This window comes from Balaenoptera ricei, chromosome 7, assembly GCF_028023285.1.
Source record: "Balaenoptera ricei isolate mBalRic1 chromosome 7, mBalRic1.hap2, whole genome shotgun sequence".
Taxonomy (NCBI): Eukaryota; Metazoa; Chordata; class Mammalia; order Artiodactyla; family Balaenopteridae; genus Balaenoptera; species Balaenoptera ricei.
Window position 1 is genome coordinate 48,770,982 of NC_082645.1, and position 26,591 is coordinate 48,797,572.

Below are 26,591 nucleotides of genomic sequence, written 5' to 3' on the forward strand. Positions count from 1 at the left end.
TGGGCTTTCACCATAAAGGCACATGCTCGTCTACATTTTGGTACCTTAGAGCATCTTTACCCACAAACACGGCTGCCTGTTCTTTTGGTCACTCCCTCCTAACAGGACTGCACATGGTTCACCTGCTCTCCCACGGAAAACTCATCCTTGATTCTTTCCAATTCTTCCCGCAATGATATTTGGATTCTCTTTTTTTGAGCCTGGATCTCAACTTGTGTAGGATGGTTTTGTCGAAACTGCCCCCCCTTTTACACTGACCCCTCACATGGGGTCCTGCCCATAACTCTGTTCTCCTCAGCCCACGCCCAGCCCTTTGAGGAGAGAAGAAGGAAGGAGCAGCACGTTGTACATGCTTTAAATAATTTGGTGTGTAAGAGGTTCTGTCCAAAATGTGAGCATTCTCAGCACACTTTAGAAGTGACAGCTGGTCAAAGCTGTGATCTCCTGATGGATTTTTGGCACAAAGTCTGTATGAAACATGATTTATGTCATCCACATTTTAGGAAATTGTTTTTAAATTGAATTATGTTATTTATAGCACACATTATTCCTCAAAGGATTTGAAGAGGCTTACTTGCTTACTTGAATTAATACATATAAGAAAAGGGAAAAAAGTCAGGAATAGGACATGAGGAAGAGCAGGGATATTCCTGCCATAATGTCCTGAATGTTTACTAGGTCGAGCTACTGTTTTGGCCTTAGGATGCTGTGTGACCAGAGTTAGAAGGAAACATAGTCATTACAGATTATTCTTACTGTCTGTGGGAGAAAGCGTAACAGTTCTTCAGGAGAAGAAAAGTGTTTTCTAGTACGCTTGTTCTGAAACAACATTCATAGTCTGTTTGATTAGTTGGATATTTTTTTAAAGGAGACTTTTTAGGGGCAGAAGTGTGAGAATTAAGAACTCAGATTCCAGCCAGACTCCCTGACTTCAAATCCTATCCTCCCTCCCACTAGCTGTGTGACCTTAGGTGACTTGTTCAACTTCTCTGGACCATATTTTCCTCATCTGCAAAACCAGGATGAGTGGTACTTGCCCCGTAAAAGTTAGTTGTTTTTTTTTTTTTTTTTTTAAAGATTTTTGATGTGAACCATTTTTAAAGTCTTTATTGAATTTGTTACAATATTGCTTCTGTTTTATGTTTTGGTTTTTTGGCCCCAAGGCATGTGATGTGGGATCTTAGCTCCCCAACCAGGGATCGAACCTGCACCCCTCTCATTGGAAGGCGAAGTCTTAACCACTGGACCGCCAGGGAAATCCCAGAAGTTAGTTGTATGTTAAATTAATTTATGAATTTGAAGGGCCATGAAGCATCATGTAGGAAGCAGTTTACAAGTATCAGAGTATATTATTAAAATATGTCAGGATCTTCCTGTTTTGCTTGTGAGAAGAGGTAAGCTCAAGGTCCTTCTGTTCTGCCATCTTGTCCAGTCATCTCACATTGCACTGTTTTCTTATCCTTCTTTAAAAGTTCTAAAGACCTAGGATCCTTAGAATCACAAAGCATATCACTGAAAGAGACTAATAAGCTTATGGTATAGGTGCAGATAGTTGAGGTCCAAAGACATTTAATTGTTTCATCAAGGTTTCACAGTGAATGGGTGGCAGAACCAGGACCAAAACTCTCCGATAATCAGGATCTTCCTATTCTGATTGAGAGCATGCCTCCAGGTTCTTTTGGCTGCTTGGGTTTAATTTCTGACTGACACTGAATCAGCTTTATGATTCAGGGCAAATGATGTAACTGTTGTGACTCAGTTCCTTCACCTCAATAAAATGGACATCATAATCTTCTAATTCGAAGGATTCTTGTCAAGCTTAAATAAGAATTCACCCATAGTCTTTTGCCCAGAGCTCGGCAGCTCTAAGTGTTCAACAGATACGATATGCTGCGAAGGTTGTGATGAGCTGATTGTTGATATTAATTATGGTAATATATTTATGCTATACCTTTGGCCTTGATAGAGCAGTGAAATGAATGCTTAAATGACAGAATCTTAGTTACTTTGCAATTCCTTTATGGATTTGAAGGATGGAAAAGAATTTTGGTCATGTGTGAAGTCCCATTTAGTGGCAATTACGTATTTTATTTCTATAAAAAAATTCCTTGGTAATTTGAGGTTCATATTTAACCTGTGTACAGAGACTGACTGGTTTTACTCTAGAACTGGTCACGTGCCAGGGGTGTCTTGGTTCCTCAGATTTGGTTTCTGCCTTGCTTTGTAGGTAGTTCACTGGGAAATGGGCTGATTTGGTGGGGGCATCTTCATGTGTGGTTTGGCTGCTGCCTGTTGCCTTGTCACAGCGATTCCCTCTCCTTGACCCCAGCCCGGCCTGCAGCTGCAGGCCCTCCTGGGAGACTTAATGCCAAGTGCAGAATGACGAGGCAGGGTCAGAACAATAAGGAAGGTGTTCCAAACAGCCACTGGTGAGCTTCAGAGAGCTTTTGGGCAGAGCCGGCTTCCTGTTCGTAAGGTCACCCTCCCAGCACGGGCGTCTGTCAAGGCTGGGGGTGTTGGAGGCTCCTGGGGGTTCATCTCCCGGTGCAATGGCATTTTTCAGTGAGAGCAATCTTTGTTGTGTTTTATTTTATCCTTTGCATTGTTGAGGATTCAGATCTTTGCAGAGATGAAGAATTTATAGCTGTTGGAGAGTTTGTTCTTCTAATAGAAGCCCTCCGCTCCTTCAGCCAGGAAGGAAATACCTAACAAAGCAAGGCTATGATACTGGACCTTTATAAATCTCAGCCCTGTCCGTAGAAGGGGGAGGGGGAGGGGGTGTTGCCTGACTTCCCGGGGCGGGGACAGGGCGCTGCTTTCATTCAGAGGCCTTTGGGACCAGCCTCTCTGAGTGGCAGCCCTGCCCAGACCCAAAGGGCAGCAAAGCAAAACACAGACCGACTAGCCTCTGGGGTGACAACTCCTCGAGAGGTTATTTGTTAAGTGCAGGGCGAGGGGCTGCCATTCCCAAAGAGGTTTAAAAAAATCATAGAATCCCAAATTACATTTCAGCATTTAGATAAAATAGCTGAGAATTCCCCAGCATTCCACGTGCACTTTTTAACCTTTGTTCTTCTCCGGCCCAGGTTCTGTCTTCACTGCCTTTGTCGCATCTAATGGTTTCCATCTTGGTCGCAACTAGATGACATTTATGAGAACCCTGCTGCTTATTACTATTCATTTTCTACCCATTTCTGTAAAAGATGGGAAAAGGCAGCATGACAGGAAATAAATGACACCAGTGAACACACGTATGGAAGCAGAGCCGAGCCACGCTGCCCACGACCCGGGCAGGCCACCTGAGCCGGCAGGAAGCGCGCCTCTGCGGGTGCGCACTGTTCTGCCTCACGTGCTCGGCTGGGGCCTAGGAGGCTGGGCTGGCTCATCACCGTGTGGTGTATGAACAGGTCCCTGTCCAGAAGCAGGGACCGCCTGCGTGTGCTCTGACCTGTCACCCTTTCCTGTAAGTCGGGAGAGAAGCATGTGGGCAGAGGGGTCGACAATCCATTGTTGAAGCCCCCGGGCCTGCTGGCCTGGCCCAGGAACACATCCCTGTGTGTTTGAGGGACAGACCTGCCATAAAATATCACAAACAGCCCTGCTTATGGAATGACTGTGTTCCAGGCAAGTTGCCGCTGAGCTTTTGTAAATCACATCTTTGCCCAGAGAACTTTAGTTCTTAAAAGATTCCTGCAAATGATCCATTTTTACCAGGAACCATCTCTCACTGATGTTTTCAGTGAGGATGTCATATTGTTGAGGGTCAGTTGGGTTTTCTTAAAATGAACACCTGCCACGACAAACATACTCATGCTCTGAAGACAGAAGACAGTATTGCCGAGGTAAAATTAATCAGAAAATGACACATGCCTTCGTGGGAATTTAATAACAAAAATGCCATCTTGTTGAGGATTTTGCAGTAGAAGAAGTTATGTTCAGTTTGAGTCCTAAGAAGCGCCATGAACTCAGGTTGATTTTTAGAGCGCCTGTTTCATACCAAGTCTTTTTTCTCCTTCCTCTCTGAACTCTGTTGGCCAGAAGCCAGGGCTTTGCCCTACTGCCAGGCACTCTCTCCTCCTGTCTCCCCGCGCCGCCCCCCCCCCCCCCCCCCCCCCCCCCCCCCCCGCCTTCTCCTCCGGCCAGGCTGAGTGCGCTGACCCTTGTTAGGGGCTGGTGCTCTGCTCGGAGGACAGCCTTTTCAGCAGAATAGCTGAAATTCCTGAGCAGAGTTCTGTGGTTTTGTTTGTTTAAGCATCTGGTTGACTATTCTTCAGCCTCGCTTGTTTCCGAATATGGTATCCTTAAATCCTCGTGGCTGCTAGAACTTGAGATACACCCTTAGCCTCAGGGGTCCTGAGTGATGGCGCCAAAAAGATTCCCTCTGAGTAGAAAAAGGAAAACACAGGTCCTGTTGTTTGGGGCATCGGGTGAAAGCGAGAGCTTCATTAGGGAAGTGTGATCCCTTTTAAGCCAGCTGTGTGAGACTCCCAGCCTGTGCTGATAGGTGCTTTACCATCTCAAAAGAAAGCTGATCACCAAAAGTGCAGCCAGTCTGGCTGGAAGGGAGAAGGGAATCCAGCCCCGTCTCCAGGCCTGGGCGGCGCTCCCCTCTGACTGTCAGCTCTTCTGGCTCCTCTGGCACCTCCTTCAAACACAGGGCCCTATTTTTAGTGCCGGGCTGTCATTTTTTTTTTTTTTTTTTTTTTTTTTTTTTAATGTCTGAAACATTTATCGGGCTGTCATTTTTGATGTGCTGTTGCAAAAAAAAATCAGTGGCAGCTGCAACAGAAATCCTGACTTAAAGGCCCCACTTATAATGCGGATGAAACCTGTTTACCAAATAAAAGAGACTGGAATGTCATGGTGATCAGCTGCTTCGGGCCTCCTCAGACGGAAGAGCCTTGAGCTTATTTCGTCCACGGTGTCCTGCCTGCGCCTGGCCGCGTCCCCGCCTGCAGCGCCTGTGCCCGCTCCGTGCCACAGTCCGCTCCCGGCAGAGGAGGGGCTCCCTAATTGCAGGAAGGATGCAAAGGAGCCGCAGGCCCGGGGAGTGGCTCAGCGTCCAGATCTTCCATCTCACAAACCCCCCGCTTTCAGGGACGTGGTGTTAGACCCATCCAGACAGCGTATAGAAAAGCGCCCCACGGCCCACGTTACGTCAGAGTCGTCAACATCCACGCCGTGGCAGGAACAGACCGGATGGGCATGCCCGGCAGCGGGACCAGGACCCGCTAGTGTAGACGCTCCCAGGACAGACAGGATCACTTGGCCACTGATGTTCAGACGTTTGGGGTATGGGAGCTCCCACCTCCAGCCCAGCGCATCAGTATATAAACCGATATCTAGTCTGTTTACGGTATTGATTTGTAACTTATTTACAAGTGTCGATGTGCGATGGGTGACAACGCGCCTGTCTGTGTAACACGGATAGGAATGGCACCTGTGGTCGAGACCCGAGATAGCTTCCACTCCTTCTGTGGTTTGTACTGGTTGCCCTGTCTTGAGAAAATCAGTAAAGCGGATGGCGACTTCTTTGTCCCTGAGAGGGAGATGAGGTCCAGGTGTCACGTTTACATCCTTTTGGCGTGTGCGGTCCTGGGAGTTAAACCATGGCTGGGCTGACGGAGCTGGAGTAGGCATGATGTCTGTCCTGAGAGGGGGTCTGGAGAGGACACAGGACATCTGCCTTGCTGAGCCCCTGGCTCCCCGTCTCAGCGACGCCGGGAGGCCCAGGGTTCCCAGCGGAGCCGGCCCTGCCCTCTCGGAAAGGGGGCCACTGTGGGCCTGTCCTGAGACCACCCAGCAGTGCTCAGTTCTGAGCTATCGCCCTGCGTGTTCTTCTGTGTTTTGCTTCTTGGAATCTCTGTTAAATTTGGGAGACGGACCCGTTGCGCTGCATTTAGCCGTGCGGTGTTTATTTGGTGGCCGTGCAGTGTTTGCACCATGACCTGTGGTCGGCTGTCCACAGCCAGCTGGGCTGCTCCAGCTCAGGCTGTCACAAGCACGCCTCCCCGTGTGCTCCAGGGGCACGTCCGGGCACCCATCTACACCTGGGTTGCTGCGTGGAAGGATGTGTACGTCCTCAACCAGCAGTGGGTCCCATTTCTCAATTACTTGGACCGCTAGTGAGGTTGGGCGCTTTTCATAAGTTCGTTGGCCTTTGGACTTCACCTTTTGTGAAGGATCTATTCCTGTGTCTTCCTAGTTTTCATACTGAGACGTCGGACTGATGTGGAGGGACGCTTACTTTATTCAGGAAGCCAGAAGTTTGAGGTGTGAGGTTGTATGTAGAGACGGAGTCGCCCTGGGACTCGAGCCGAGCTGCAGCGTCAGGCTCCACCCTCTCCTTCCCCCTCTGCGTCGTAGACACTCCCTCCTGCGGTGTCTCCGTCTCCCACCCTCGCCCCTTCCTGTCCTCTTCTCTGCTGAAGAGCTTTGTCTTGGCCTGGGGCTGTCCCCGCAACCTGCCACTGTCCTTCCCTCTAGACAGTGGTTCATGCCATGGCAGAGCCCCCCTTCTAACTAAACCCCTCTTTCTGCCTCCCCAGCCCCCATTAGGAATCACGCCTTGGGGGTGGGGGGGGCGCAGTCACTGCTGTGCGGGTGTCGTGAGGACTCTTGGCCTGCGTTCTTTCCCTTCACACCGTTCTCATTTTGTCCTCGGCTGACCTTCCCGCAGCACCTCTGCTGCCAGCTGCAGCTCCCTGCCTCAGGATCACACTGCGCTGTTCGCCTGGGCTCTCAAGGCCCTCCACAGTCTAATTGTCCTTTTGTTCCTTTGTTGACATTCTTAACCCAGGATCTGGACTTGTTACAGAAATTCTAAGCTCCCTGAAGGCAGGAACGATGTGATACGCTCTCACTGCCTCAGTAATCGTTAGTCCTTGTTGATTGAAATGTATGACTTTAGGGTAAGAAGCTGATCTGGACAGTAATACTGATCTGTGCGTTTGTGTGGCCCTATATTCTCGTTGTCTCTTACTGTGAAAAAAGACAACAATAAAGCAAACGCTTAGTGGCTCCTGAATCTGCATTTGGGTCAGGCTTGTAGGGGTGGCTCATCTCTGCTCTCACAGCTCTAGCTGGTGTGGCTTGACTGGGTCTGGGGATCCCTTTCCAGGATGGCACACACGCACATAGTTGACAGTGTTGCTGGCTGTCTGCTAGGATGTTGGCCACGCACAGCTTCTCCCAGTGGGTCTCACCTCAGGGCTGCTTGGGCTTCCTCACAGCGTGGCCGCTGGATCCAAGGAGTGCCCAAGGAAGTGGAAGTTGCCCACCTTAGGGCCTGGGCCCACGCACTGGCACAGCATCATTTCTGCTCTGTTCTGTTGGTCAAAGGGGTCACAGAGGGACTTCCCTGGTGGTCCAGTGGTAAATAATCCACCTTCCAACTCAGGGGACGCAGGTTCAATCCCTGGTCGGGGAGCTAAGATCGCACATGCCGCAGAGCAACTAAGCCCGCGCGCCACAACTACTGTGCCCACGTGCCTCAACTAGAGAGCCTGCGTGCTGCAAACTACAGAGCCCACACACTCTGGAGCCTGCGGGCCACAGCTACAGAGTCCACGCGCTCTGGAGCCCGCGCGCCACAACTAGAGAGAGAAAACCCACGCGCCACAACTAGAGAGAAGCCGGCATGCCACAACAAAGAGCCCGCGTGCCACAACGAAAGGTCCTGCGTGCTGCAACTAAGACCCGATGCAGCCAAAAAAAAATTTTTTTTAAAGAAAGAAAGAAAGGTGTCACAGAGCCTACCCAGATTCAAGGGGGGCAGGATGAGTGGTCCCCCTGCTCTCAGTGGGAGGGGTGTGGGAGAACCTGCGGCCCCCTTTAGCCACCGCCATGTGGCCGTCACGCTAACAGACTCCCCCTCCCCTGTGACCTCCCTCTAGCCCTGACGGCCGCTGCAGGACGAGGCAAGCTGGAGGTCTGCGAGCTGCTGCTGGAGCGTGGAGCCGCCGCGTCTCGGACTAACAGGAGAGGCGTCCCTCCGTTGTTCTGCGCGGCACGCCAGGGGCATTGGCAGGTACCCAGGGGACCCCGAGCGCTTCAGAAACAGTGAATGGGATGGAGTTCGCTACTGCCCGTCTCCCCTGCTGGGCCCTGTCTTCTTCACGTTCTTGGCTTCTGCTTGTGCCGTGAGCACTGCTGTATCAAGGCAGACCTTTGACAGGCTAGCTCAGTCAGCCACGTTGGCTGGTAACTGGGAGCAAGGCCGGCAACCAGGTCAGAGACCCACAGCTGCTTCCCCGTAACCGGGGAGGGGACGTGGAGTGGGAGCACCCCGTCCCGACAGCAGAAGACTTGCTGTAACACAGCGGCTGCTGTGGTTGTGCAACGCACTTGTCCGGCAGGCTTGGGGGAAGAGCGGCCTTGTTGTGCTCCTTGGGAGGGGAAGCCTTTTCCCTCTGGTCCTGCACTGTGATTCAGGCTGGTTTCTTTTACAAGGAGCGATGCATCGTTGCTTTTAGTTTAATTAAGGGAGCAAGGGGTCCTTGATAGTGGTTCAGTCATTTATTCCTTCATTTTGTAAACAGTGACCGTGTATCTACCCCATGCCCGGCACCAGCTTACACACAGCTGCAGACAGACAGATGGATTTCACCATCATGTCCGTTATAGAAGGAATTTTCTAGACCCAAGTTTACAGCATGGAGTCGCAACCCTTCCGATTCCTGCTGGCTCTGCTGGTAGGAGCTGTGAGGGTGCCCCACCGAGATTCTGGCTTTTCTCCTTCCCGTTTCTAAGAGCTTGGTTTGTACCGGCCACTCCCTGTCACTCTCACAAGTCCTTGCGATGCCCTAGCTAATAATCCTCTCTCCTGTTCTCCATGTTCCTTAAGTCATGCGGAAGTCTGGAGACACTTGTTAGTGTGTCAAGAACAAGAGAGCAGTGGGAATACGCCACCTTCTGCTGTGGTGGCAATAAAAGAAGCGTGGTGCCAGAGGGAGAGAGGCTGGACCACAACCCCCTGGACAGAGCAGTTCCCTCCAGGATGGTCATTGTAGGAGACGCCTCTCTGGGTTGTTTTTCCCCTTCTCACCATGTAGTGTTTAAAGGCATAACTTGGAGGCTGAAACTCCTCCAGGAAGCTTTGCTAAAAATCACCTGCTTTGAAGGTCCCCCCGTCCTGAGCCTCAGGAAGCAGACTGCTGAGGGGAGGGGGTGGGTGAGTGTTGTCGCATCTGTTGCCGGTGCCGTGCCCTCCTGCTGCAGGAACGTGGTGTCAGCGCCGCCGTGGGGCCGTAGCTGTCGTGCGCCCCCTTTAGTTCTGCTCAGCTCCCCACGTGCCCGTAGTGGCTGTCCTGTCATCACTTGACTGTGCTTGGAATCCTCCCTCCTCTAAACTTCTGCCTGTGTGTGCATGTTTTATAGACATAGTAATGAATTAGGCTTGTTAAAGAGAAGATGTATTTGGGAGAAGAGTCTGTTCAAAGGAATACAGCAGAAAGATTTTACAGGCCCCGTGGATCACACGGCTTACAGGGGTTTTCAAAAAGAGGAGAGTCCTTTTACTACTTTGAAAGGTGGAAAAACCGTCCCGAGTAGAGAGCACGTGATTTAGGGGGCAGCAGGAAGCGTGTAATCCCGAGTGTTTCTTTCAGATCGTTAGGTTGCTGTTGGACCGTGGCTGTGACGTGAACCTAAGTGACAAGCAGGGCCGGACGCCCCTCATGGTGGCTGCTTGTGAAGGGCACTTGAGCACCGTGGAATTTCTCCTTTCGAAAGGTAGCCGCACTGCCCTCCCCCGCGTGGGGTTCTCTTGGATGGACAAGGGCAAGAGCTTTGGCAGACTCGTTTAGTACTTTCTGATATAGTTTTTTTGTTTTTTTGTTGTTGTTGTCTTTGTTTTGTTTTTGAAAAAAATCTTTTTGTTAAGTGTTCTTGTCATGGACATTTTTTAACTTGCACACAAGTAGAGGGAATAGGGATACGTCCCATGTACCCTTTATTCAGCTGCAGCAGGGATGGTCATTTCACCCTCGGCTTCACATGCGGGTGTGAAAGGGTCTGCCTCTGGCCTTGTCTTTCCACGCTCACATTCTGTGAATGGGCTTCTCTTTCAGGTGCCGCCCTTCCTTCTCTGGACAAAGAGGGTCTGTCGGCATTAAGCTGGGCTTGTCTGAAAGGGCACAGGGCTGTGGTCCAGTTCCTGGTGGAGGAAGGAGCCAAGATCGACCAGACGGACAAGAACGGCCGCAGCCCCCTGGACCTGGCCGCCTTCTACGGCGATGCGGAGACCGTAGGTACCGCGGCGGCCACGCTCCCCACCTGTGCCAGGCGTCTGGGCCGCGTGGAAACTCGGGAGCTGAGCCATCCCCAAGTGTGCATGACGCTGGCCCCGTGTGGCCGGGGCATACGTGTGTGCTGTGGGGTGGCTTTCGTTTTCCTCTAATTCTGTGGCACGCGGTCTATTCCAGAACTGGGGTAAAGATTTTAATAGACTCTAAAGGCTTAAAATTCCATGATTACAAGCTGCATGCACGTATGTGAATATGTGTACACACGTGCATATGTCGTTTTATTTTCTTACAATTTCCATATAAATAGAATGCCTGTATAGATCATTTAAAAATCACTTTTATATATGTGAGAAATTACTAATCAAATAATCAGTTGGTTTGTTTTTAAATCGATGTGGCTTTGTCTGGAAATAATAGAAAATGCTTTGGGCACTGTCTTTATCTCTTTGCCCAAGGCCTAAGTCTCATTGAGGAAGGGATAAAACCTTAATAAACTAAAAACCACAAGGTGTCTTTCAGGGTAAAAACCACTTTGTCAGTGTCCATATCCCAGGCACCAAGCAGGTGCTGGAGGAATGTTCATTTCTCCTTGCGAATTATCGTTTATGAATCGTTACGTGTGTCTAAGGAGAGGACTAGCTAGACAGACAGGTGCTGTATTGCTGGGGGCCGTGGACCTTGGAGCAGAAGCCATCCCCACCCTGCACGTCTGTGCCTGATGGTTTTACAAGGCAGTGATGTTACAGTTAAGTAATTTCAATTTCCTGGACATTATAAACTGTACTTAAATGTCGATTTTCAGAAACAGCTATTTAACTAAATCTCACATCTCCACACTTTTCTTTTTCAGCGTATGTTACATTACCAGATCCTGTAGTTTATCAACATTAGGGAAGAGTGAAGGATCTTTAGCATTCTAAGTGTCATTTAAAAAAAATTTTGGTAAAAACACATAACATAAAATTTACCATCGTAACCATTCCTAGGTGAAGAGTTCAGTAGTGTTACGTACATTTCACATCGTTGTGCAGCCAAAGTCCAGGCTCTTTTTGTCTTGTAAAACTGAAACTGCACTGCACCCGTTAAACAGCAAGCCCTCATTACCCCCTGCTCCCGGCAACCACCTTTCTACTTTCCATCTCTATGAATGACAGCTCTAGGTCCCTGAATACAAGTGGAATCATACAATATTGTCGTTTTGTGACTGACTTATTTCACTTGGCATAATGTCTTCTAAGTTCATCCATGTTATAGCATACGTCAGGATGTCCTTTTTTTTTAAGGCTGAATAATATTCCATTTATGTATTTACCACATTTTGTTAATCCATTCATCCATCATTGGGCACTTGGGTTGCTTCCACCTCTTGGCTATTATGAACAGTGCTGTTACGAACATGGGTGTGCACATATCTCTTTGAGAGCCTGCAAAGTTTTTGAGATCTATCCATTCTTTTGGATAGATACCCAGATGTAAGATTGCTCGATCGAGGAGTAATTCTATTTTTAATTTTTTGAGGAAGCTCCATGCTGCATCCATAGTGGGTGCATCACTTTACGTTCCCACCAACAGTGCACACGGCTGCCTGTTTCTCCACACCCTCTCCAGCACTTATGTTCTGTTTCGTTCTTTCTTTTGATAGCATCCATCCTAACAGTTAATAGCTTGTTGTGGTTTTGATTTGCAGATCCCTAGTGATGAGGAGCATCTTCTCACATGCTTATTGGCTATTTGTATATCACCTTTGGAAAAATATCCATTCAGATCCTTTGCCTATTTTTTAAATTTTATTGAAGTATAGTTGATTTACAATGTGTTAATTTCTGCTATACAGCAAAGCAACTCAGTTACACACACACATATATATGTATATATATATATATTCTTTTTCATATTCTTTTCCATTATGGCTTATCACAACCTTTACCTATTTTTAAATTGGATTTTTGAGGTTTTTGTTGTTGAGTTGTAGGAGTTCTTTATATATTCTGGATATTAATCCCTCTAGTGTCATTTTGAACAGCTGGTGGACTGATAGGATCTAACAGATCCACATGAAAAATCTAAGCAGGCTACAGACTTTTCCAGTGAATAGAGCAATTTTAGTGGCCAGCATGGTTTTTCCTGTTGTTCTCTGTTTAGTCTAGGTGACAGCTACTTTATCACATCAAGTCAGTCTTTGCCATCTTTACGGTGCCCGTATTCAGGTCTCTTTCCTGAGCCTTAAAGTGAGTTATAATCGGGTCCCGTTGATCCTGATCTTCCCAGCTTCTGTACCCAGGCTGTGTGGAGCTGAGTGTTTCTGAAGTGCCATTGCCGTAACCTGCCAGCACGTTGGAGCTATGGCAGAAGTCTGCCTCCTAAGTAATTGGAGATGAAAAGCTGACAGTATCTCATCTCTGTGGCCTGGGAAGTGGGGTGAGACAGACAGGTGACAGCGTGCGTGTACTGTCTGTGGTCTGTGGGTGCACCGACACACATCCCGCCCTGGGAACATCCACCTGCCTGTCTCATTGCCAACATCAAAATCACTTTAGCAGAGCAGGTTTGAGCTGTGGATTGCAGCTCCTCTGCTCTGTTCTATGTCAGCTTCACTTCCCTTCTAGGATCCCGTTAGGCCAGAAGCATCTGAGGCCAGAGTGAAGCTAAGACCGCCAGCTCCTAAACCGGCTGCAGCGTTGGGCCAGGTGAGGGCTCCTGCTACCCGCGCCCTCAGGGCCTGTGTCTCCCTTTTGCAGGTGCTGTACCTGGTCGACAAGGGGGCCGTGATCGAGCACGTGGACCACAGCGGCATGCGGCCCTTGGACAGAGCCATCGGTTGTCGAAACACATCTGTAGTGATTACACTGCTGAGAAAAGGAGCCAAGTTAGGTCAGTAAACTCTGCAGCTCACCAGCGAGAGGGAGGGAAGCTTCAGATTTTAGAGTACGCGAGGGACCGTACTCACCTGCTCCCGGGTTAAGAAGTAAGATGTCAGGCGTGTGGAGATTTTTTTTGTCCCTCTCTAAGGCTCAGTTAATCACAGTCATTCGGAGTGTGTAAAAGACTCGTATCATTACAGCCCACGTGGGCAGAAAGCAGAGGCCCGTGTTGAAGGCCAGCCCAGCCCTGGGGGTGCTGGGGACGCGTGGGAGCCACAGGGGGGCAGTTCGGGGGGCCTCTGTGGGGAGGGGCCGAGGGCGGGTGGGCCAGAGCTGGAGGGTGGTCGTAATGAGCAGCCGAGCGCGAGGACTGCTGTTCGGGAGGTGGCGCTAGTCCGCTGGGAAGGGCAGTGGCAACCCTAGCACAGGTTCTGGGAGGGAAGGTTCTCGGGACTCACTGGAGACGAGACGGGGTGACTTGAGGGTAATGTCAGGGGCCGGAGCTCTGAGGAGGTTGGAACTCGGCACAGGGTTCAGCGTGCGGGGAAGAGCGCCCCATACGGCACTGTCTTTTCTGGTTTCACGTCAGACCTTTGGCTGCCAGCAGTTCTGGGGAGGGGTCTGCGATGAAGGTGGTGAAATGACATTATTAAGCAGCTCATGGTATCAGGAGCTATCCTGAGCAGTTTCGTGTTTTAACTTATCTCATCCTCACCTACCCTATAAGTAGGGAATGATGAAAGCGTCATGTTACAGAGGAGGAACCCCAGGCCTGAAGATGGTGAATAGCTCCCCTGAGGTCATAGTGAGCGGCAGGTCACCTTGAACTTGAGTCCGACTCGTGAGGCCGTGCCCCTAAGCGTTGCTCCCTGTGCGTGTTCAGAAGAGGCTTAGACAGAGGTTGTGGCTGTGCCGTCAGCCGGGAGAGAAGGAGACACAGGCGGGAGCAGGGAGGCCGGGGGCGGGGATGGTGGGAGGAGGGCAGCAGGGCCAGAGCTGGCGTCTCAGAGTGGATTTGGTGGTGACTCTGCAGCGAGTGTGAGAGACGCTGAGAAGCCTCGCCTCCACCTGCGCGTGGTCCTGACAGCGCTGCAGGGAACTAAAGAGATGATTGGGAAGCAAATCCCCATAGAAAGGAGGGGTGGCTCGTGGCTGCGCTGATGCTTGCGTGTCCCAAGTACTCTTGTCCCCCCAAGTGACAGGCTGTGCGGGGTGCAGCTCCCCGCCAAATGCTCCCTTCCCTTCGCTGTATTGTCACGCGGGGCCTGCAGGACACGCCGCAGTGTCCTCTGCAGCTGGGTTCCCTGCTGTTTGTGGGCTTAGCTGTGACGGGGCCACGGAAGCATTGAGCTCCTTTGCTCCAAGCCCACTGGAATGCCTCTGAACGCGTGTTTATTTTGCAGGAAATGCTGCTTGGGCGATGGCTACTTCCAAACCTGATATTCTGATTATACTTTTACAGAAATTGATGGAGGAAGGAAACTTGATGTACAAAGTAAGTGGTGTCGCCCTTTTCTCGTGATCCTGTAACAACCTATGAGCAGCCTCTTAGTTTGGGGTATAATGGATGTCGCTGTGCTACTGCACAGAATGCGTATAGCTTAGCTAATAGAAGTTCTGGGAAGCGCTAACCTAGCCTCGTGCCCAGGCTTTGATATCCTCACAGCAGAATCTTCAAGGTGGAAAGCACTGCTCTTTGTGTTTGAGAACCAGTATTTCTGAACGAATCCGTGGGGCTGTGACTGTGACTTACAGCCTGAAGCCTTGATACGAAGGCAGAGGTGCCTCTTGTTTAACAGGCACATCCTACGGGAAATTCCTTGGTGCTTGGAATCGTGAGACATGGGAAAGGAACACTCGGGAGACATTTTCAGAAGAAAGGAATCATGAAATCTCCCAAGCCTTTATTATCTTAATTTTAATGTCTGTAAGCTTCTGGAATTTGAAACTGTTTCTGGAGAGGTTTTTACTTAAAATAGTCAAGTAATAGATAATACTCAGTTACTCAGGAGGTGGAATTAATTTCTTTTTCTCATTTTCCCTTAGAAATGGAAAGGCAATTTAAAGATTAGTAAATTTGACTTTAAAGTAAAAATGTTCATACTAAGACATGCAGTTTAGATCGGAGGGTAGTACACTTCAGCTGGAAGGAGTCAGGTAGTAACCATGTCAGGCTTTGCTCTGTGGTCCCTGTCACAGCCCTCTAGCTTTGCTCTTGTGGCACAGACGCAGCCAAGATAACACACAGACAAATGAGCCAGGCCATGTCCCAGTCAAACTGTGTTTGTAGAAACAGGTGGCAGGCCGGGTTTGGCCCAGAAACCGTAGTTTGCCAACCCCGAGTTTAGAGAGATGCTCAGGCCATTTCCATAGGTCATTTTTCTTTCCAGGTCTGTGATTAGACAGAATTAAAAGATGATGAAAACAAAAAACTACATCATGACCATTTTAATCCTTTTTGGCATGAAGCTGCTGTACTTTCTATGTTTTAGTTTTTCCTTTTCTTTTTTAATAACAACAAATAAATAGGCATATAGCATGACCCAGCAGGGTTCCTGGCCTGGAATCAGTTTGAAATTGAGGTCAGAGTGTGTATTGTTGTGGCTTTGAAGTGGTTTTAATATGAATTTTGGTAGGCAATTATTAGCCATTTTCGACAGACTTCATACCTGCTGTGCAACAGAACCAACAGAGCAAATGGATTTCTTTAGCCTTGAAAATGACGTGCAGTGCTGTGCTGAGTTTTAAAGCCCGTGCTTTAGTTCCTCTTAAAAGAAAAATTATCATTCTACAGCAGCTCTAGGTTTATCCACAAGACTACTTGCCTTAGGGGATGGCGTGGTTTTTCCATTTGATTTCTGTTACACTCTGCATTAAAGTATCTTTAGATGAGAGATCATTCATGAAATGGTTGTCAAAAATATGTAACAGAGAAGATAATCTGATGTTTTAAGATTGATGGTTATGGGTTTGGCAGTTTCCAGATCCCTTCCTGTAAACCCAGCTCTGGTTGCAGACGCCTAGGCAGACAGTGAAGCTGCATGTCCAGGCCGGTTAGTGGACCGGTTCTGGCTGTGGCCTGTCCTCATTAGGATCTTTATTCATCTTGGAGCCTCTGGAAACGATAAATTTCTCTGATTTTTGAATCCTAGAAAGGGAAGATGAAAGAGGCAGCCCAGAGGTACCAGTATGCCTTAAGGAAGTTTCCTCGAGAAGGATTTGGAGAGGACATGAGACCGTTCAATGAGCTAAGGGTTTCCCTCTATCTCAATTTGTCTCGCTGCCGAAGAAAAACAAATGTAAGCCGGGCCCCTTATTCCAGTCCTTTAGCTGTTCTCACAGTGGTGAAGGCCTGCCCTTCTACAGACCAAATCATGAGACCTCCTGTCTGGTTTGTTTGCACTTTTCTGTGAACGTGGCGCATGGGGAGCTGCTTGTCTGGGGTGACCATCATTAAATCACAGCCCCACCCACCTCCCAAGGTGCTGAGAAAGTGCACATGGACGTAGTTTCTCTGCCTCCGTGATGACAAGCACATGCAAACTGCTCCTCCACCCCTGCCCAACTGCACGCTGCCAGCACTGTCACGAGCGGCTGTCCCCAGATTCAGAAGGAAAGGGCATCATTGTAAAGTCCAACACAAATGTGTTATAATCAGCTTAGTGTTATTATGTTTGCTCAGAGGGTAAGCCAGGAACTGGTTAATTTGTAATTAATTGTAGTTAACTCACAGTTAACTTGTAACTAGTAACTAGATTTGTTTCAGTACCAATTTCTTTCTTAGTTTTTTTTTTTTTTTTATTTTAAGTAGAAGCCTAGTGCTTTTTTTTTTAAGTTGTTTTTTTTTTTTTTTAATTTAATTAATTTATTTATTTTTGGCTGTATTGGGTCCTCGTTTCTGTGCGAGGGCTTTCTCTAGTTGCGGCAAGTGGGGGCCACTCTTCATCGCGGTGCGCGGGCCTCTCACTATCGTGGCCTCTCTTGTTGCAGAGCACAGGCTCCAGACGCGCAGGCTCAGTAGTTGTGGCTCACGGGCCTAGTTGCTCCGCGGCATGTGGGATCTTCCCAGACCAGGGCTCGAACCCGTGTCCCCTGCATTGGCAGGCAGATTCTCAACCACTGCGCCACCTGGGAAGCCCCCTTTTTTATTTTTAAACTTCATCCTCCCTCCACCAAATCTGTGACCTGCCTGCTTCTGTGCCCACATACTCTGCCCGCCTTCCTGCTGCAGGTGCTGCAGTGTCCGAGCCCCTCTGAGGCTCCCCCTCCCCCCGGCGGTGGGCTCCCATCAGCCCTCGCCTCTCCTGTGCTGCTTCCACCACCGTTCTCTCTCTCTCTCCTGAGTCACCGATTTTTGCTTCTCTGTGGGATTCTTCTTGTCAGAACATTAATAAGCTGTAACTGTCTCCTAACTTCACAACAAAAAAACCAACCTACCTTCCCCTTCATCTCGCTCCAATTGTGTCCCAATTCTCTACTAACCTCTAGAGCAAAACTCTTATTAAAAGGTTGCCTGTAATCATGTTTCAGTGCTGCTTCTGACTTGTGTATTTAAATATTGATACCAGGACTTCGGCATGGCAGAAGAATTTGCTTCCAAGGCTCTCGAGTTGAAACCAAAGTCCTATGAAGCCTTTTACGCCAGAGCGAGAGCAAAGAGGAGCAGCAGGTACCGTCTGGGGTTGGACATGTGACCGTGACTAGAGAAGACTGCTTGTCTTTCTCTGACATCAAAGCTGCTGCTTTGACTTCGGGGGCTTCTGATTCATGAGCATCACTCAGTGCCTCTCCTCCCTTTTAATACTGAACAGGTAGCCTCCAGAAGGCGCAGCAGTGGCTATCATTAGCAGTGGCTAAACGTTTATTTTCTCCAGACATCTCAGTAACTATCCCCACAGCTGACATGTACTGCAGCATAAAGTTCCTAGCTTAGTGCATGTTATCAGTGAGACCGGCGACTACAGACACCGGGAGGCGGCGGCGGGGAGGCTGGGTGGAGTCCATCGGTCTTGAGTTGTAGGTGGACGTGGTGAGAGGGATGGGGAAGGTGACCTTAAGAGGATTCTGACCCCCAGTGCTTTCTGCCTGCGCTCACCCCAGCCCAGTGGTCTTTATAGACAGCAGGGCCCCGGAGCCGCTCAGGTCTGCGTTAGAGTTCAGCGCTCCCACTTAGCCGAGGAACTCCAAGCTCGTTCCATGGCTTCCGTCCACGCCGTGAGTGTGCAGAACTCACTCAGCTACCTTCTCTTTTCTTTTAGCAGAGCTGCTTTATGAACAGTTACGTTCAGAGCTTGTTCTTACATGGCCTGTAATTATATCGTCTCTTTTAATACAAAGGCAGTTCACGGCCGCTCTGGCTGACTTGCGGGAAGCCGTGAAGCTCTGTCCCACCAACCAGGAGATCAGGAGGCTCCTGGCGCGCGTAGAAGAGGAATGCAAGCAGCTCCAGAGGAGCCAGCAGCAGAAGCAGCAGTGCCCGCCGCCAGCGCCCCCCGCCGACTCGGACCACGAGGAGGACGCCCCGACCCCCGGCCTGAACGACCACTTTCATCTTGAGGAGGCTGAGGAGGCGGAGACCTCTCCACAGGAAGAATCCGTTCCCCTCGCTCCCAGGCCCCAGCCGCCCACCTCTGCCCCCTCCCCATACATCCGAAACCTTCAAGAAGGGCTCCAGTCCAAAATGAGGCCGGCATCGCCACAGAATCGGCCGGGGATGAGCAAGCCCCCGAGGGAGCCGGTCGCTCAGCCGGGGCTGAGGGTGCAGCCCACCAAGCAGGCGCAGATCGTGAAGACCAGCCAGCACCTGGGTTCTGGGCAAGCTGGCGTGAGAAATGCTAGCTCGAAAACGCAGGTCTCTTCGCAGAATCCTCCCCCGAGTCCCATGCCTGGAAGACTCTCTGCCACCCCCGCTGCCGGAGGCAGAAACCAGCATGTGGAGGGAACAGGCACCTTCACTGCGGGAGCAGCTTCTGGCCACTCGGGAGATCGGCTGGGGCCCAGCCCCAGCGTCCAGCTGCAGACCAGTGACGGTGACGCTGCGTATCCTCTACCGAGTAAGATAAAAACTGCAGAGAGGCTTCTGTCTCGTGCCACCGTGGCTGTGGACGTAGCCCCTCTGAACCCAGGCGGGCCTGTGAGCTGCAGCGACGTGCGGCACCCGGCTTCCCTCACCAGCTCAGGCTCTTCCGGTTCCCCGTCGAGCAGCATCAAGATGTCAAGTTCAACCAGTAGTTTGGCTTCAAGCAGCAGTTTTTCAGAGGGCTTCAAGGTCCAAGGACCAGATGCTCGAATAAAAGACAAGGTTGGTAGCCAGGCTCCGAGTGGCCCAGCTGAGCACAGGCCGCGCAGCACTCCGTTCATGGGCATCATGGATAAGACAGCGAGGTTCCAGCAGCAGAGCCACCCTCCCAGCCGCGCCTGGCACTGCGCGGTGCCAGAGGGGCTGCCGACGAACACGCCTTCTGCGGCTGGCCTGCAGGCGTCACACTCTGAGAAGCCCTCTCTCAAACAAGCAGGAGGATACAGTAGCCAAGCCAAAACCCGTTCTGTGTCTACTCTGGGTGGAGGAGTCCACAACGGGGCCCAGGGGAAGGAGCTAGAAGAAAAGAAGTGCCAAATTCCAGTCCACTGTCAAGACAGCCGGATAACTAAGACTGTTTCTCATGCGTATCAGGAAAGTCTCTCTAAACAGCAGCCTCACATCAGCAGTGAAGCCCACAGGAGTCACCTCCCTTCAGCAAAACCAAAGCGATCATTCATAGAATCAAATGTGTGAGCCGTAAGAGAGACCCATTTGTAGTATTTGGAAAACAGTGTGTTGGCTCCTGGTAGTAATTAAATGGTTGTTTGTGAGAAAAATTACTCTTTAGTCATATATTTATTTTTCCCTTGGGGGTGGATCAGATGCCATTGATATATTGAAAATGTAGGATTAAATTTCTATGATAGATAGAAGTCACCAGAAATAAGAATGCTAACCAGAATTGAAAACTACAACTAGTTATGCCTATTAAGTTAAAAATTTAAGACAGCCAAGAAGACATTAACTCATGCTTCTCTCTTTTGAAGTTGTTTGGTTTTTATCACTTTTCTCCTAGCCTTTGCTATGTGGTAAGATCATATTATTTTTTAGATAATGTAAATGTCTAGTGATAAGTTTAACTCATGACATAATATCCAGGTGATGTGTTTTGGAAAAGATGGAATTTTCAAGTTAACAGTTCCAATGAGTCAAATCTTAATTTATATATATATGCACGTACACATACAGTTGACCCTTGAACAACATGGGACTTAGGGGCACCGATCCCCTGTACAGTCAAAAATGTACAGTGTAACTTTTAGTCGGCCCTATGGAGGGTTCCACATCCTCGTATTCAACCAACCGTGGATCATGTAGTATGTATTGACCGGGGAAAAGAAAATCCGTGTATAAGTGGACCTGTACAATTCAAACCTTTGTTGTTCAAGGGTCAGTGCGTATGTGCGTATGTGCGTGTGTGTGTGTATATATATATATATATATATATATATATATAATTTCTAGCTGAATGTGACTATACAGGTTACATGGCTGACTTTTGTTTTTTAAGTAAAATACAAGAACATCCAAGTATTGTTCCCTTTATAGCAGTTCCCTTAAAAAGATTAAACACTTATTTCTGTGTTATGGTTCCTTTTTTTAGAACTATATTCCCGCTTCAAGGTGTTTTTAATATTTGGAAACAGTATAAACCATTTGGAATCATGATTGGTGGTTAAGTTGAATTTGGGCTAAAATACTAAGAATACAGCATTCTCGGTGACATGTAAATTAGCTCTCAGTTGGTTCCCGAACTGCTTTTATCAATGATAGCACTCCTGGAACAAGCCTTCCAAGGTCCTCTAATGACAATATTTAATTTGGATACTTAAGGTGTGGTTGGTTATTGCTTTCGTTTTATTATACAGTCATTACTTTATAGCCACATGTTGTATATATCATATAGCCAAGTTGTATTCAGACTTGTAAATATAACAACTATTTCAAGTAATCTTAAAGTCATATATTTGCATGTTCTTTTTAAGCTTCATCCATGCTGGTTATTGCACTGAACGATAATATATATGGCATGTTAACAGTATACCAGTAACAGCACTTTATCTCATTTATATGAACACCTTTGAGGTGCTACTTAAGTCCAAACTGATGTATTATTCATTTGTAAAGATAAGGTACAGGAGTGAACCTTGATTTAAAGGTATTTTTATATGAAAATGGTGTGCTATTGGAGGATGTTAAAATACTAGTTTGAGAGAGGTGGGAGTGTATTTGTTTTGTATGTTGGGATGTGAAATTTATTTTCTAGAATTGGAGAGAAGGAAGTTCTATATTTACAGAATGTTTTAAAAATGAATAGTTGTAATGAAGTCCCTGTGAGCATCATTATGGTTTTGTATGAATAGGACTCTTCTGGTGTCATTCTTCATTTGTTCCTGAGTGTGTACAGTGTACTTTGTACAGCTTTATCAGTCTTTTTTTAGAGGTGTTTCATGAGTTCTGCTATAACTACTATGGCTTATTTATTGTTTGTTTTCTTTAATATTTGTGGAAGTCTTACTCTTTTGTTATGTAGTTTTGTTTCTGCACAACTACTGTACTTTTCCATATGGAATAAAGACAATTAATAGAATTTGTTTTGCATTAAATGAAACAATGGCTAACTAGAGAAGATCCTGATGTCAGCTATCTGCCTTGCTTAAATCCTGAGTGATTTTGTTATCCTAAAGAAGTGGAAAGCCTGTTTTTCAGTAATACTACAAATACATATTTAATTTTATTTAATAATTTCAGAACAAGGGTAATGGCTTCTAGAAATCCCAAAACATTCCAGGGTCAAAATTAGTCTTTTTGCCTGAAATGAGAAGAACGCATGAAGAGCATTCTATACTTTTCTGTTCGGAAATCCTGGTGTGTGGTTTTAGTGGCAACAGGGTATCTTCAGTATTTAACTCTCACTTTGGCGATACATACACTGAACACTGTGCCAGTGTGAAAGTTTGTTCTTCACATTTCTCTTTGAGTGAGTTAAGTGTTTGAAACTGAAATATGTGGTAATAAAGACAGAGTAGTATGAATGAGTGTGAACATTAAACTGTTGTATTGTGATAAAATCCTGACTTGGAATCTTAAGCCTAAGCAACTTCAGGTTATTGTGTGGTTACTGCTATTACTAGCGAGGCCAAGTAAAGTATTTTCAGTCTCTCTTGAAAGCCATATATTTAAACTAAAGGCAAAAAACAAAAAACTGGGTAGGAGGAGAAAACTCTTATTAATAGATCATTCTTATTGGATGACTTCCTGTGATGCTGCCAGTGTGACGATTAGTAGAATTTATTATACATTACCTTATGATTTTGATTGATGATAGATTCTTAGTAAAGGTATTTGGTCCAATTACCCCAGGAAGTGCAGTCTCCTTGGGATGCTGCTGGTCAGTGCTGAGGACCGGGCAGTGGGCAGGCAGGTGGGGGCCGCTCCTGCCTAGTCCTGCACGGATGGTGGCCCCCAAGAGTGCAGAGGGTCCGTGTGGTGTCCTTTCCTACAGGTGAGTTTGGATTTGGTTTATTTAGTTTTTTGTTTGCTTGTGTTTGTGGGAAGTAGCAGCTTAGCTTTGGTTTGTTTGTATATAAAAACAGATGCGCTTCACTTTCGTAAATTGGCATCTTAGTTTTCAGCTATCTCACAAGAAACTATCCTAGTGAAACGTAAAAAAGAAAATCACCTTCTTTAACACATTTAGCAAATAACCAACCTTTTACTGTGTTTTCTATCAATGACTTCAGTGATTTTCAGTAATGTTTATGTGAAAACCAGCCAGGCTTCTTTGGAAAATAAGTCTATTATTTTATCAAAACAAAAGATATCTGGGCCAATGGTGGGCTCTATCAATTTTACCCAGTCTTTTGTTAGAATTATATTAGCATACTTCCTCTATAGAATACAATAGAAAAACACCTTCTAGAACATGTTCCCATCCTTTTTTTGTCCTCATGAGTAAGAATGTGAGCAGCATGTGTAGTATGAAAAAAAAAAAAATACTCTTCTAGAATCACATATTGTGAATCCCAGCTGTGACACAAAGAAGGAAATAAAATTCAGTAATAATACATTAGGATGACAGAAATTTTTACAAAGCAGCAATTACAAAGAACAGGTTTTTGGAGATTTCTGTGGTAGCTTTCCACCTTTCTGTGAACATACAGCATATTAGCTGTAAGTTTATAAAACACTAGAAAAGGCTGACGGAATAAATACTTACATTGATTTTTCCCTTTTATTTCTGTGTTTTCATATTTCAGAACGACGACAATGAGGATTCTGGGGGTAAGCACAGAGTCTTGGTCCCTGCCTGCCCTTAGAGTTTAGTTCTAACAAGCTTTCCCACTAATGGCTTCCATTCTGGTAAACAACTTGTGAGACGAATGGAGAGTCAACACCACTTCAGCTTCCCGAACTTGAAGTTTTCTTCTGAATGTTTATCAGGGTGTTGTATTAGCTATCAGTCTATTGTGTAAAAATGTATAGTCACCTTAGCTTAAACTATTATGTGAGAACTTTAAGAATTTTAAATTCTAAAAGGAGGCTAGTCTGCCACTTTATATGTTTCAGCAAAGTCAACTTGACGTATCTGTGGTAATTTATTCCATCTAATTTGTACCTAGGTTTGGACAGTGGGGGAGAAATCATTACTACCTTGCAGACTGAGAATCTAACAAAATTGTTCATTAAACATGTCAAAGTGATTTTCTCAATTTAGTCATAAACAAATCTACAATTGTTTTGCTAAAAATTCTCTTTAGAAGGATTCCAAAGAGTTATCAAATGAACAGTTATTAACTAGGATTTATCTGTTATATTCTAGATTATTCCAATCTTTGGTTATAATGGAATATGATCTATAACAAGAATAAATTTGAGCATGGCAATTTAAAGTTGTAAAACTTTACTTCTCTACAGGTTAAGCTTTTTTTCACCAGTATAAAAAGACTTTTATAGTAAAAATAGAAAAGATGTTATATGTGTTACTTAGTTCCTATGTTTTAAAGAATGAAAATAGCCAGTAAATAGTTTTTATAGGTAACCAAGTTTAAGAAGTTTACCTTTTCTCCTTCTGTTTTGCTTTTAATAATGTCTGATTAGTATCTACCTTTAAATCATTCAAATGAGATCACAGAAAATATAAATAATGCAATATAAAATAAACAGTTTTATTTTTGATGTGTCTCCAGCCATCGATCAATGGCCATTTTCAGAGTCCTATTTGGTATAAGTACCACTGAAGGAAGAACAAGATTTGTCATGGGACTTGTACGTTTCTTTTTGCTGATCCAATTTTCCATTGCTTCCTTTTCGTATGAATAGCCATCTAAAAACAAAACAAAACAGAACAAAACCACATACATAAATTATTTGCAATGTAGGAAAGGGAAGTTAGGATTACTAAAATGAGTATAAAAACTCCATTGCCAAGGCCTTTACTGTAATTTAAGTGGTAGTCTTGTCTAGCACCACTGCTCCAAAATATTTCTGCAACAACAAACATCCTAAATTCTACCATTTAAGATGCATTAAGATTGCACAGATTACCTCGAAAAGTGTCAAAAAACTGAAAAAAGGACTGTCAAAAATTCAGATGTAGCACAAAGGAAGAAAGGAAAGAAGCCAGGTAGAGGAAAGTGGTAGTGAAGCTACGGTGCCCTGCTAGTGCTGTCAGCTATGTGTCAGTTAATGTGGCTAAAGATGGGAGCAAAAAGCTCTGGGGATGACAAGGCAAAACTTTCCGACATGTTGAAAAGTCAGGAACTCACCCCACAAAGGACTTGACAGTAAAGGGATTTACTATGCCAAAAAAAAAAAAAAAAGATTCATTGGCTAAGGTTTTTCATACCATGTTCTTACAAACTTTTTTGCATGTGTTAAGGTTGGAGGTTTTGCTTCACTACTTTTTTTTTTTTTAAACATCTTTATTGAAGTATAATTGCCTTACAATGGTGTGTTAGCTTCTGCTTTATAACAAAGTTAATCAGTTATACATATACAATATGTTCCCATATCTCTTCCCTCTTGCATCTCCCTCCCTCCCACCCTCCCCATCCCACCCCTCTAGGTGGTCACAAAGTACCGAGCTGATCTCCCTGTGCTATGCGGCTGCTTCCCACTAGCTATCTATTTTACATTTGGTAGTGTATATATGTCCATGACACTCTCTCACCCTGTCACATCTCACCCCACCCCCTCCCCAATACTTTTTTTTTATACTTGTACCTCTTTCTCTTAAACTGAAAATCTTAGTTCCTAATTACATTTACGCATTAACCTATTTCTTTTAATCTGCAATGCATACAACTGTTTCAAACTAACAATGCCAATATATTACTAATGTAAGACTGTGAAAGATTTTTAAGATTTCTTTCTGGCTCTTTCTGTCACCAAGATAGATCCACTAGGGTTGTCTAATTGAAATTCTGTGTTTGACAATCACTTGAAGAAAGCAAAATTTCTGATTATGTTACTGGACATATAATGTGGTCCATTTGCTTCCCTTTTTATCCTCCCAATTTTTAGAGACTGTTTTGTTTTTCATGATGTATTTTAACATTTAAATGGTTTCAAAGTAAAAACTATAAAAACAAGTCACATTAAGAGTCTCTCTGTCCAACCCATGTTCTCTCCCTTCCCATATAGGTAACCATGTATGTTACGTTTCTGTTTACCCTTTCCTTTTGAAAATATAAGCAAATGTATGTGTACACACACAGTGCATAATACATTCTTACGTACGTAAAAGTTAGCATGCTCCACACTATTCTGTACCTGGTTGGTTGGTTTTTTACTTAACTATACATTGCTTTTTTATTCCCCCACAGTACTCCCCTGTATGGATGTATTGATGGACATCTGGGTTATTTCCAATACCTTTTTACAAATAGTGCTGCAATGAACAGTGAGTGTTATCATTTGGGGGGAGATTCTAGCAGTAGGACTGCTGCATCAGAGAAAATGTATACAATTTTGCTAGAAATGCTAGTACTTCCACAGGAATTCTACCATTTTTTTCCCCACTAGCAATGTTGTTTAGAGTGCCTGAATTTTCCCCAGAACCCAACCAAGAGAATGTGCTGTCAAACTTGAGTTTTTACCAGTCTCTCATGAGCAATGGTATAGTGTATCAAGTAGTTTTATTTTATTATGAGGGGGCTAGAACATTTCTTCGTATGTTTGAGCCATTTGCTTTTCTTTTTCCTGTAAACTGACCATATTTTTGGCTCACTTTTCTATTAGATTACTCTTTATTTCAGAAGATTTATTTTTGAGATATAACTGACGAAAGTTTCAGGTGTGCAACATGATGATTATTTTTGCTCTTCTTTCTCCAGATTGCTTTGGTTATTTGGAGTCTTTTGTGGTTTCATACAAATCTTAGGATTGTTCTTTTTCTGT

At 46.1% G+C, this 26,591-nt stretch overlaps 2 protein-coding genes across 12 annotated transcripts in view; one reads left to right on the plus strand and one right to left on the minus strand.

Annotated features, from left to right (window-relative positions):
- TANC1 (tetratricopeptide repeat, ankyrin repeat and coiled-coil containing 1) overlaps window positions 1–23,980 on the plus strand; it is a 242,525-nt gene extending 218,545 nt beyond the window's left edge. For 5 of the 7 annotated variants that reach the window (XM_059927922.1, XM_059927925.1, XM_059927924.1 and 2 more), the window contains 8 exons: window positions 7,896–8,029; window positions 9,609–9,732; window positions 10,071–10,246; window positions 12,986–13,118; window positions 14,512–14,603; window positions 16,261–16,407; window positions 17,677–17,777; window positions 18,446–22,774. In XM_059927922.1, coding sequence (XP_059783905.1) covers window positions 7,896–8,029; window positions 9,609–9,732; window positions 10,071–10,246; window positions 12,986–13,118; window positions 14,512–14,603; window positions 16,261–16,407; window positions 17,677–17,777; window positions 18,446–19,883 — 2,345 coding nt within the window. In that variant the 3' untranslated portion in view covers window positions 19,884–22,774. Of the gene's footprint in view, window positions 1–7,895; window positions 8,030–9,608; window positions 9,733–10,070; window positions 10,247–12,985; window positions 13,119–14,511; window positions 14,604–16,260; window positions 16,893–17,676; window positions 17,778–18,445; window positions 22,775–23,449; window positions 23,475–23,812 lie in introns of those variants that run through there. The other 2 variants (XM_059927927.1, XM_059927928.1) reach the window with 2 other exon arrangements.
- Window positions 23,981–24,337: 357 nt separating this feature from the next.
- Window positions 24,338–26,591, minus strand: part of WDSUB1 (WD repeat, sterile alpha motif and U-box domain containing 1) — a 64,980-nt gene continuing 62,726 nt past the window's right edge. For all 5 annotated transcript variants that reach the window (XM_059927931.1, XM_059927929.1, XM_059927932.1 and 2 more), the window contains one exon: window positions 24,338–24,516. In XM_059927931.1, coding sequence (XP_059783914.1) covers window positions 24,359–24,516 — 158 coding nt within the window. In that variant the 3' untranslated portion in view covers window positions 24,338–24,358. The remainder of the gene's footprint in view (window positions 24,517–26,591) is intronic.